The 12592-nt window shown below is 45.7% G+C and overlaps 1 protein-coding gene across 1 annotated transcript in view; it reads left to right on the top strand.

Moving 5' to 3' along the window:
- SYNE1 (spectrin repeat containing nuclear envelope protein 1) overlaps positions 1-12592 on the top strand; it is a 1478055-nt gene that overhangs the window by 867566 nt on the left and 597897 nt on the right. Inside the window, exon 90 of the mRNA XM_069234720.1 lies at positions 9713-9856. Within this exon, the coding sequence (XP_069090821.1) occupies positions 9713-9856 (144 nt within the window). The remainder of the gene's footprint in view (positions 1-9712; positions 9857-12592) is intronic.

Raw genomic sequence — 12592 nt, 5'->3', positions numbered from 1 at the left:
AAATAGTAAAGAGTCTTCTACAGGCCCCCAAAAACCTGCACAGGAGGGTGGGCCCAGAGCCTCTTCACAAAACAATGGGTACAAGGGTAAAAACTTTGATCCCAAAAAGGCCTGGTGTCATAGCTGTAAACAGCATGGACACCAAACTGGAGACACGGCCTGTCCCAAGAAAGGTTCCACTCCAAACTCCCATCCAGGTAACACTGGTATGGCTAGTCTCCAAGTGGGATCAACAGTGTGCCCAGAGCAAATCAGGGTCCACACTGAAGCTACTCTAGTTTCTGAGGGTGGGGTGGATTTAGCCACACTAGCTGTCTGGCCGCCTAACATGCAAAAATACAGACAGCAACTCTTAATTAATGGGACTAGAATAGAGGTCCTGAGGGATACAGGTGCCAGTGTCACCATGGTGACAGAGAAACTGGTTTCCCCTGGCCAATACCTGACTGGAAAAACTTACACAGTCACCAACGCTGACAATCAGAGAAAAGTACATCCCATGGCAATGGTTACTTTAGAATGGGGAGGGGTCAATGGCCTGAAACAGGTGGTGGTCTCCTCAAATATCCCAGTGGACTGTCTGCTTGGAAATGACCTGGAGTCCTCAGCATGGGCTGAGGTAGAACTAAAAACCCATGCAGCAATGCTGGGTATCCCTGAACTGGTGTGTGTGAAAACAAGAGCACAGTGCAAGGCACAGGGTGAACAAGTAGAGCTGGAGTCTGGAAGAATGGCCCAGCCTACCAAGAGGAAAGGAAAGTCAGTTGGGAAACCAACTGCAACACAGCAAAAGAAAGGGAACCTCTCTTCTCAGGAAGAAGTTCTGCCCTCTGAGGGAACTGAGCCTTTGGAGCTTGAACCTTATCAGGTTGAGCTCTTAGGCCCAGGGGGACCCTCAAGGGAGGAGCTGTGTAAGGGACAAGAAACCTGTCCCTCTCTTGAAGGCCTTAGGCAGCAAGCTGCTGAAGAGTCCAAAGGCAAGAAAAATGGAACCCATAGGGTCTATTGGGAAGATGGACTCCTGTACACTGAGGCCAGAGACCCCAAACCTGGTGCCACTAGGAGAGTGGTAGTGCCTCAGCTGTTCAGGAAGTTCATCCTAACATTGGCCCATGACATTCCCCTTGCTGGACATTTGGGACAAACCAAGACGTAGGAGAGGTTAGTCAACCACTTCTACTGGCCCAATATGTCCAACATGGTTAAGGAGTTTTGCCTCTCCTGCCCCACCTGTCAAGCCAGTGGTAAGACAGGTGGGCATCCAAAGGCCCCCCTCATTCCACTTCCAGTGGTGGGGGTTCCCTTTGAAAGAGTGGGTGTGGACATAGTTGGTCCACTAGAACCTCCCACAGCCTCAGGAAATATGTATATCCTGGTAGTAGTGGATCATGCTACCAGGTATCCTGAAGCTATTCCCCTTAGGTCGACTACTGCCCCTGCAGTAGCCAAGGCCCTCATTGGTATCTTTACCAGAGTGGGTTTCCCTAAGGAGGTGGTGTCTGACAGAGGTACCAACTTCATGTCAGCATACCTAAAGCACATGTGGAATGAGTGTGGAGTGACTTATAAATTCACTACACCATACCATCCACAAACTAATGGCTTGGTTGAGAGATTCAACAAGACATTAAAAGGCATGATCATGGGGCTCCCAGAAAAACTCAAAAGGAGATGGGATGTCCTCTTGCCATGTCTGCTTTTCGCTTACAGAGAGGTGCCACAGAAGGGAGTAGGATTCTCACCCTTTGAACTTCTGTTTGGTCATCCTGTAAGGGGACCACTTGCCCTTGTTAAAGAAGGCTGGGAGAGACCTCTCCATGAGCCTAAACAGGACATAGTGGACTATGTACTTGGCCTTCGCTCTAGAATGGCAGAGTACATGGAAAAGGCAACCAAAAACCTTGAGGCCAGCCAACAGCTCCAGAAGTTTTGGTATGACCAAAAGGCTGCACTGGTTGAGTTCCAACCAGGGCAGAAAGTCTGGGTTCTGGAGCCTGTGGCTCCCAGGGCACTCCAGGACAAATGGAGTGGCCCTTACCCAGTACTAGAAAGGAAGAGTCAGGTCACCTACTTGGTGGACCTGGGCACAAGCAGGAGCCCCAAGAGGGTGATCCATGTGAACCGCCTTAAGCTCTTCCATGACAGGGCTGATGTGAATCTGTTGATGGTAACAGATGAGGATCAGGAGGCAGAGAGTGAACCTCTCCCTGATCTTCTGTCATCAGACCCAAAAGATGGCACAGTAGATGGAGTGATCTACTCAGACACCCTCTCTGGCCAACAGCAAGCTGATTGTAGGAGAGTCCTACAACAGTTTCCTGAACTCTTCTCCTTAACCCCTGGTCAGACACACCTGTGTACCCATGATGTGGACACAGGAGACAGCATGCCTGTCAAGAACAAAATCTTTAGACAATCTGACCATGTTAAGGAAAGCATCAAGGTGGAAGTCCACAAGATGCTGGAATTGGGAGTAATTGAGCGCTCTGACAGCCCCTGGGCTAGCCCAGTGGTCTTAGTCCCCAAACCTCACACCAAAGATGGAAAGAAAGAGATGAGGTTTTGTGTGGACTACAGAGGGCTCAATTCTGTCACCAAGACAGATGCTCATCCAATTCCAAGAGCTGATGAGCTCATAGACAAATTAGGTGCTGCCAAATTCTTAAGTACCTTTGACTTGACAGCAGGGTACTGGCAAATAAGAATGGCACCTGGAGCAAAAGAGAAAACAGCATTCTCCACACCTGATGGGCATTATCAGTTCACTGTTATGCCCTTTGGTTTAAAGAATGCCCCTGCCACCTTCCAAAGGTTGGTGAATCAAGTCCTTGCTGGCTTGGAGTCCTTTAGCACAGCTTATCTTGATGATATTGCTGTCTTTAGCTCCACCTGGCAGGATCACCTGGTCCACCTGAAGAAGGTTTTGAAGGCTCTGCAATCTGCAGGCCTCTCTATCAAGGCATCCAAATGCCAGATAGGGCAGGGAACTGTGGTTTACTTGGGCCACCTTGTAGGTGGAGGCCAAGTTCAGCCACTCCAACCCAAGATCCAGACTATTCTGGACTGGGTAGCTCCAAAAACCCAGACTCAAGTCAGGGCATTCCTTGGCTTGACTGGGTATTACAGGAGGTTTGTGAAGGGATATGGATCCATTGTGACAGCCCTCACTGAACTCACCTCCAAGAAAATGCCCAAGAAAGTGAACTGGACTGTGGAATGCCAACAGGCCTTTGACACCCTGAAACAGGCAATGTGCTCAGCACCAGTTCTCAAAGCTCCAGATTATTCTAAGCAGTTCATTGTGCAAACTGATGCCTCTGAACATGGGATAGGGGCAGTTTTGTCCCAAACAAATGATGATGGCCTTGACCAGCCTGTTGCTTTCATTAGCAGGAGGTTACTCCCCAGGGAGCAGCGTTGGAGTGCCATTGAGAGGGAGGCCTTTGCTGTGGTTTGGTCCCTGAAGAAGCTGAGACCATACCTCTTTGGGACTCACTTCCTAGTTCAAACTGACCACAGACCTCTCAAATGGCTGATGCAAATGAAAGGTGAAAATCCTAAACTGTTGAGGTGGTCCATCTCCCTACAGGGAATGGACTTTATAGTGGAACACAGACCTGGGACTGCCCATGCCAATGCAGATGGCCTTTCCAGGTTCTTCCACTTAGAAAATGAAGACTCTCTTGGGAAAGGTTAGTCTCATCCTCTTTCGTTTGGGGGGGGGTTGTGTAAGGAAATGCCTCCTTGGCATGGTTGCCCCCTGACTTTTTGCCTTTGCTGATGCTATGTTTACAATTGAAAGTGTGCTGAGGCCTGCTAAGCAGGCCCCAGCACCAGTGTTCTTTCCCTAACCTGTACTTTTGTATCCACAATTGGCAGACCCTGGCATCCAGATAAGTCCCTTGTAACTGGTACTTCTAGTACCAAGGGCCCTGATGCCAAGGAAGGTCTCTAAGGGCTGCAGCATGTCTTATGCCACCCTGGAGACCTCTCACTCAGCACAGACACTCTGCTTGCCAGCTTGTGTGTGCTAGTGAGGACAAAACGAGTAAGTCGACATGGTACTCCCCTCAGGGTGCCATGCCAGCCTCTCACTGCCTATGCAGTATAGGTAAGACACCCCTCTAGCAGGCCTTACAGCCCTAAGGCAGGGTGCACTATACCATAGGTGAGGGTACCAGTGCATGAGCATGGTACCCCTACAGTGTCTAAACAAAACCTTAGACATTGTAAGTGCAGGGTAGCCATAAGAGTATATGGTCTGGGAGTCTGTCAAACACGAACTCCACAGCACCATAATGGCTACACTGAAAACTGGGAAGTTTGGTATCAAACTTCTCAGCACAATAAATGCACACTGATGCCAGTGTACATTTTATTATAAAATACACCCCAGAGGCTGAAACTTAACCGACTATCTGTGTAGGCTGACTAGTTTTAGCAGCCTGCCACAAACCGAGACATGTTGCTGGCCCCATGGGGAGAGTGCCTTTGTCACTCTGAGGCCAGTAACAAAGCCTGCACTGGGTGGAGATGCTAACACCTCCCCCAGGCAGGAATTGTCACACCTGGCGGTGAGCCTCAAAGGCTCACCTCCTTTGTGCCAACCCAGCAGGACACTCCAGCTAGTGGAGTTGCCCGCCCCCTCCGGCCAGGCCCCACTTTTGGCGGCAAGGCCGGAGAAAATAATGAGAATAACAAGGAGGAGTCACTGGCCAGTCAGGACAGCCCCTAAGGTGTCCTGAGCTGAGGTGACTCTAACTTTTAGAAATCCTCCATCTTGCAGATGGAGGATTCCCCCAATAGGGTTAGGATTGTGACCCCCTCCCCTTGGGAGGAGGCACAAAGAGGGTGTACCCACCCTCAGGGCTAGTAGCCATTGGCTACTAACCCCCCAGACCTAAACACGCCCTTAAATTTAGTATTTAAGGGCTACCCTGAACCCTAGAAAATTAGATTCCTGCAACTACAAGAAGAAGGACTGCCCAGCTGAAAACCCCTGCAGCGGAAGACCAGAAGACGACAACTGCCTTGGCTCCAGAAACTCACCGGCCTGTCTCCTGCCTTCCAAAGATCCTGCTCCAGCGACGCCTTCCGAAGGGACCAGCGACCTCGACATCCTCTGAGGACTGCCCCTGCTTCGAAAAGACAAGAAACTCCCGAGGACAGCGGACCTGCTCCAAGAAAGGCTGCAACTTTGTTTCCAGCAGCTTTAAAGAACCCTGCAAGCTCCCCGCAAGAAGCGTGAGACTTGCAACACTGCACCCGGCGACCCCGACTCGGCTGGTGGAGACCCGACACATCAGGAGGGACCCCAGGACTACTCTGATACTGTGAGTACCAAAACCTGTCCCCCCTGAGCCCCCACAGCGCCGCCTGCAGAGGGAATCCCGAGGCTTCCCCTGACCGCGACTCTTTGAATCCAAAGTCCCGACGCCTGGGAGAGACCCTGCACCCGCAGCCCCCAGGACCTGAAGGACCGGACTTTCACTGGAGAAGTGACCCCCAGGAGTCCCTCTCCCTTGCCCAAGTGGAGGTTTCCCCGAGGAACCCCCCCCTTGCCTGCCTGCAGCGCTGAAGAGATCCCGAGATCTCTCATAGACTAACATTGCGAACCCGACGCCTGTTTCGACACTGCACCCGGCCGCCCCCGCGCTGCTGAGGGTGAAATTTCTGTGTGGACTTGTGTCCCCCCCGGTGCCCTACAAAACCCCCCTGGTCTGCCCTCCGAAGACGCGGGTACTTACCTGCAAGCAGACCGGAACCGGGTCACCCCCTGCTCTCCATTCTAGCCTATGTGTTTTGGGCACCACTTTGAACTCTGCACCTGACCGGCCCTGAGCTGCTGGTGTGGTGACTTTGGGGTTGCTCTGAACCCCCAACGGTGGGCTACCTTGGACCAAGAACTGAGCCCTGTAAGTGTCTTACTTACCTGGTTAACCTAACAAATACTTACCTCCCCTAGGAACTGTGTCCACTTTTAAAACAGCTATTTGTGAATAACTTGAAAAGTATACATGCAATTTTGATGATTTGAAGTTCCTAAAGTACTTACCTGCAATACCTTTCGAATGAGATATTACATGTAGAATTTGAACCTGTGGTTCTTAAAATAAACTAAGAAAATATATTTTTCTATACAAAAACCTATTGGCTGGATTTGTCTCTGAGTGTGTGTACCTCATTTATTGTCTATGTGTATGTACAACAAATGCTTAACACTACTCCTTGGGTAAGCCTACTGCTCGACCACACTACCACAAAATAGAGCATTAGTATTATCTCTTTTTGCCACTATCTTACCTCTAAGGGGAACCCTTGGACTCTGTGCATGCTATTCCTTACTTTGAAATAGCACATACAGAGCCAACTTCCTACAGTATGTGAGCAGCTGGCATTGTCATCTAAGCTGCCCTACCTTTCCATCTATCCTGATAAGGTGGTGCTTTGTACTAGGGTCCCCTTTCTGCCAAAAGTAGTCCAATCCATCACCTTGCCTACTTTTTACAGAGGAGAGACTCCACCCCCTGAACCCAAAAAGAGCATTGGCATTCTACCTTGAGCATACTAAAGAGTTCTAGGTGGATGGTTATGTGGGTGTGAAGAAAATGTCAGGCAGTGCAGAAGAGAGCCATCTCCAAGTAGGTTGTACTGTGCCTTAAAATGTGCTATGCATTGGCTGAGATGCAACCCTCAGAGGGTATGCGTGCTCATTGTACCAGAGCTAAAGCTGCGACCACTATATTAGCACGTGGAGTTCCAGTCTTGGACATCTGTTAGGCATCAACATGGGTATCTCTGCACATGTTTACCAAAAACTACTACCTGGACAGTCAGGTCCGTAGAGCTGGGACTTTGCCCGTTCGGTCAGGCAGGACTTTCTTGTATGATCTTAGTTTGCAGCCTCACCTCCGGGGACAGTATTGCTTGGGTATCTATTCTAAGGTAATGAATCTACAACTAGATGTCTCTATCAGATGGACAAGTTACTTACCTTTGGTAACTCTTTATCTGGTAGAGACAATCTCTAGTTGAAGATTCCTTACTGACCCACCCAAACCAATTTCTATGGACAGGTTCTCCCCTTCCAATGCCACACTTTTGATGCACCAGTAGTCAGTGTTCTTCATAGCTCTGCGCTTCTGATACGGAAAGTTGTGAAAAGAAACTGACTTCAGGGTGCTGGGGTGGCGTCTATATAAGACCGCAACTCCATGTCTGGTGTAAACGACGCCGACGACAGACGCAGAGTCGATCAACACCACCTAACAGTGCCAGGGTATTGTTCGAGAACATTTCTGGATCCAGACTGATGCCTGGGGAAATTCTACGGTAAGGAATCTGCAATTAGATATTGTCTCTACCAGATAAGGCATTGCCTATGGTAAGTAATTTGTCCATTAATACAAGATGTTCAATACCAAACATTCCTAATTTCAGTGAAGCCATCATGCGGCTGAGGAACTGATATTGACTAGTGTCCAGCACATGTACTTAAAATGACTTAATTGATCACTTACTATGTCTAGTAATCGAAAATGAAATAGCAGGGGCAGATCTTCGTTGTGGTGACTTACATTTATTGCATACATTGTTAGTGGGCATGGCACACAGGATGTAAGCCATGTCATATTTTCACTTTTAGCTGCACCAAGACGTGCAGCCTGCATTGGGAGTCTGCACAAGCTAGGTGAGGGGCACCTGGGGATGGCACAATACATGCTGCAGCACTGGGGGCCCCTGTTTGGTACACATTCCTTAAGTTCCTGGGGTACCATTTACTAGGGACATTTGGGAGTGCCAAAGATATTGACAGTTGGGGTACCAGTTGTTCAGTTTTGGGGAAAGAACACTGGCATTGGGGACCTAGATAGCAGGAATCCAGGACTCTCCAGTCAAAGTTGCATCAATTACCAGGCAAAAAGCGGGTGTGAACGACTGCAACAAAAACCAATTTTCCTACAATAGGTTGCTGAGAATGGCCTTCAATAGTAAATATGTTTGACTGATACAGACTCAAACTGGCCTGCTAATCAAGTGTCCTTCCATTCTTGCACATTGAGGATTTGATGGGGCTGAAGATCAGTGCAAGAATGTACTAATCATACTGTCAAACACTTTCCATTAATAGCAAAATGTTAGTCTGTGTTCTCTGCTCCAAGTTTATTAAAATACTCTCCTGTTGAAAATGGTTGTAATAGAGAAACAATGGATGAGGCATGCAGAGGATGAATGGAAGAAAGGCTGAGGATACATTGGGGGACCGTATGATCAACTTTTTCACACTTCTATATAACTTTGGCAGATTTTTTGGTTCCCAAGCAAGGTGACAACGACCTTCACATTCTGCCCGAAGGCGGGTTGACCTGCAAGAGCAACCCCCTGTATCAGCAGAGTGTTTTTCTCTGTGCACTTCCAAGAATACACATCATCTCATTCATTTCAAATTTAGAATGTTTAAAGCATGGAGTGACATTCCTAATGCAGTAAACAAATGAGAAAGAAACAATGATAATATAATCAGTCTCTCTCTCAAAAATTGTTTGAATGCTTATCAGATTAAACCTTAGTATGTGAAGTAGGTGATAGTGCTCTTTAAAAGCCCTTAGGAGCAGGTGCAAATACTTTTTGATATCATGTCAGGATAGAAGGGGGTTTGTAACTCCAGCAGTGGCAATTTAAGGCAAGCAATCAATAAGCATGGGCCTCTGCTGCTTTATGTCAAACACCAGCAATAAATTACACTTTTAGCGATGAAAGAAGAACCAAAATATAATCAATTCATACGTTCAAATCATGAGCGAAGCGAGTAAGTATGCAGTGCTTTCAAAATATTAGATTTTGTCACTATATATTACTACAGCAAAATCAAATGCCTATGAGGAGCCTAATCATGACACTGTCTAGGTTTGGCCTTTGACAGTGCAGTTGTCAAACAAACCTAATGCTAAGAAAATACATGGAGTGAGCTTTGGGTCCGCGCTTTTCAACCATTGTCTATCGTTGACCAGCCTTTTTTCGTCATTGGCTTGAGACTTCATCCATCATGTATTGGCTCAGGCCTGTAGAGAATTCATTTTCTCGTATTGTTACTGTTGTGTTAATGCAATCTTCTGTCTCGACTCAAGTACTTCCATTGAACTACTGAAGAAAGTGCTGTACAAATAAACCTGTGCCTGCTGCTCATGCTAGTTCACTACTGTGTGTTTTACTCTAATGTGCTAACACTGTATGAGTTAGTACATTAAACTCGGACTATAGGCTTTGCCATTGCCTGTTCTATGAGTAGTTGTGTCTTATTCATCTGTTACCTATCTGATTTACATGTTAGTTTTTCATAATAGTCTGTTTCTTGCTCCAGATTTATTTCTGACGTGCTTGTTTATTTCCCAGAGGCATGCTTACTCAAGGAGAAGAGTTTAGAATCACAGACTTAAAGAAAAGCCACCTGGTAGAGAGTGGCTAAGAGGACTTCCACTTTGAAATCGCACTCCAGCCACCTTTACCATTTTAAGAGTAGAATTAACATCCAACTGGGCGGATGGAAAAGTTTACCTAATGATGATTACCACGATTCTCAGCAGAGGTCACCGTTCATTCGGTGCCAAATAGTGACATAATATAGCTTTCATTATTATTATTATTATTATTATATATATATGTATTGTTAATTTGCTTATTTCACTATACTATGGTGCTGTCTCCTCTCCAGGAAGCAGTGGTGCGGTATGAGCAGTACGAACAAGAAATGAAGCACTTGCAAAAGCTTATTGAGGATGCTCACAATGAGATCCAGGACAAACCGATTACTACAAGTAACATTAAGGCACTGCAGGCCCAGATTTCCCAGCATGAGGTAAGACTCATTGTGGTCTACATATGAATGAATAGATATTGAGATGTCATATTTGCCAAGCCATTCTTTTACAAATAGTACACAACACATAGTCAACACATACTGTGTTCCAACAGTTAATCTTTAGGACATCGTGTGATATCACACAAATCATGAATCCTCCATCGATGCCCATCTGCTCATACACAGAAAAGGAATGGCAAATGGGAGCCTGCAATTGCTCCCCTTTTCCATTTCTAATTTGTTTACCAAATGGAATGTGGTGACATTATTTTCAGATCTTTTTATGTCCTCACACTCCATATTCTTTTTTTTATCATTAGATAATGCTATGATTTGGAGAAACTCCTAGGTGCTTATCTGTCTTCTTTTATTTGTAGCACATTCAGGCATGGTGCGTCTTTGTTTTGCACTACTCCATTCTATTGTAATTTTTCCAAATATTTTTTTTGCGTCTTTTTAATGTTTATAGAGATGTAACTTAGTTTTTATATTAATTAGATTTAAGACAAACAAAGGAAAAGTGACATATCTAGGTCTTCAGGTAATTTTAGAAGATTCCAGTCTCATCATTGTGTATCTAATGAGGCACAATATCAAATCCTCTGATGTAGACTGCCTAGAATTTGACAGGAGGACTATGAAAGGGAGGCATGCCTATATAAACCTTAGCGCCATAGCATACTCCATGGGCTGATAGGGTCGTCTGTTCACTGCCTGTGATAGAGGGAAGCTAATTCTCTTCCAAGCCACTCACCATATCAGGGGTCTCCAAACTTTTCTATGATTGGGGCTGCTTGTGATCAATGAATATCACCCTGAGCCACTCATGAATATTATAACTGTTAGAATATGACCACGTACATTAAGATTCCAGTTCTGACCTCCCCATATAGCTTTACTGATAAAGATCTTCATTGCGACCCCATGTTCAAGCAAGAGCTCTTTATGTCATTCTTTAATGGCAGAGTGCCCATTCGCACAGTGTGATTAATAAAACGGGGCCTGCAACGTGGCCAGTCTGTCTCTATGCAAGCATGGTAGACTATGGGCTGAGACAGGTGGTCTTGTAGCAGCTATCCCACTGCCATGGGCTATCAATAGTGTGTGTTTAGCTGTTAGTGTGGATATCTGTAATTGATCTGACTGGGTGTGACTGCAAGGGTCTAGGTATGAAAATGAGCTTCTCTACCTCTTTCAATATGCCAAGACCCTCTCTATGGCCTACTGAACTGGAAAACCCTTTCACAAGCCACTTCCAGGGAGTTAGGGAGCCACCAGTAGCTCCTAAGCTACTGGTTGGAGGCCCCCACAACAAATACTCTTATTGTATAGGTGCTGTGCAAATCTGTTTCATGGTCTTGTAAGTAGTGAGCTGTATAGATGGAACGTCTCTTGGTATTTGTTGCAAATCTGAATGACCCACCTCTGTAAAGGACTTGGAATGATGCAGTCTACCTAATGTGAACTCGAAAACCACTAAGAACATCTGCCTTTTTTCCTTAACCTTCATGGTTCTGTAAACATGACATACCTTTCAACCCAGTACATCAATTGGCTGCTGTGCATGTAACCAAACCCTCTTCCAGACAACAAGACATTTTTAAAGTAGATTGAGGAAATATATTTTCCAGTTTGTTTTCTATTTGCCTGTAAATTGCCAGCACCTAGGGCATATTACTACATGTGATGTACTGTAGGATTTTCCTTGTTGTAGCAAGAGTAACTATTGATATAGAAATGCTCCACCTCTGTTCTATTTTTGAGATCTGCATTTCACTATACATTGTGGAATCAAATACAATGATTGTTTTAAACCAGTGCTTGCAATTCTACACTTCTCAATTGGGACAGTTTCCAAATTGATCCATCTATATGCTAATGGGCATCAGTGGAAAACCTCTGGCCTCTGAGCTGATATTCAGAAGTGATTTTAGTTTATGAATGAACTCAAATGGCAGTGCACATTGTTCTCAAATGGATTATTAACAGACTACTGGTTCAGTGTGCACTGGGTGGGGTTCAGTCCCCTCTGATTATATACGACAAACAAATGGGATACACCTAAGAATTTAAATGAGACAGTTTGAAATTGTGTGTGTTGGGTTTTAGAGTCTTGTAGTTAGAAACAAATTCTCTTGTGAGTTTGGACTTTGCAGTTTAGAAAAAAGGTTGGGCTTCTGCCTCCTGAGCTTCAGCCTTTACAGGTGAACCACTAGAAAAAATGTATTTCCCCTTAAACAATGCCAGGTTGTTTTGCATAAAAAATAAATGTGGCTGGCTGGCCAAGAGGCAGAAGAACTTTTCTCACAGACACCAGAGTTCTTGCTGGCTTGGACCTGCTTACTGGAGTTGAAGTTAGATTTCTGAGTTACCACGATTTGCAGTGGGATATTCTGGCTGCAGATGGTGCCTTATGTGTCTGCTGTTGCAGGTCCAAAAGCCAATGAGCTTGAAATTCTGGTGATTTGGAAATTCAGAATAACAAATCAAGACACAAGAACTGCAGAGGTAGTTTTTGAAACCTGGAGCGTATATGCTGAATGTCTCTGCCCAGTCAGATTCAGACGTAGTGAGAGTTACTGGCCAGGTGTTGTGCTGTATCTTGTTCCTAACATCACCATGCTGTGAAATATTGTGGTCTCTGAAGTTCTTCTAGTATGACTGACATGAAAATGTGCAACTCACATTTAAAACTTTTTCTTAAGTATAATTGAATGAAAGGAATGTAACTCA

This window comes from Pleurodeles waltl, chromosome 5 (assembly GCF_031143425.1).
Source record: "Pleurodeles waltl isolate 20211129_DDA chromosome 5, aPleWal1.hap1.20221129, whole genome shotgun sequence".
Lineage (NCBI taxonomy): Eukaryota > Metazoa > Chordata > Amphibia > Caudata > Salamandridae > Pleurodeles > Pleurodeles waltl.
Note: the sequence above shows the minus strand (reverse complement) of the source record. Positions and strands in the feature narration are given on the sequence as shown.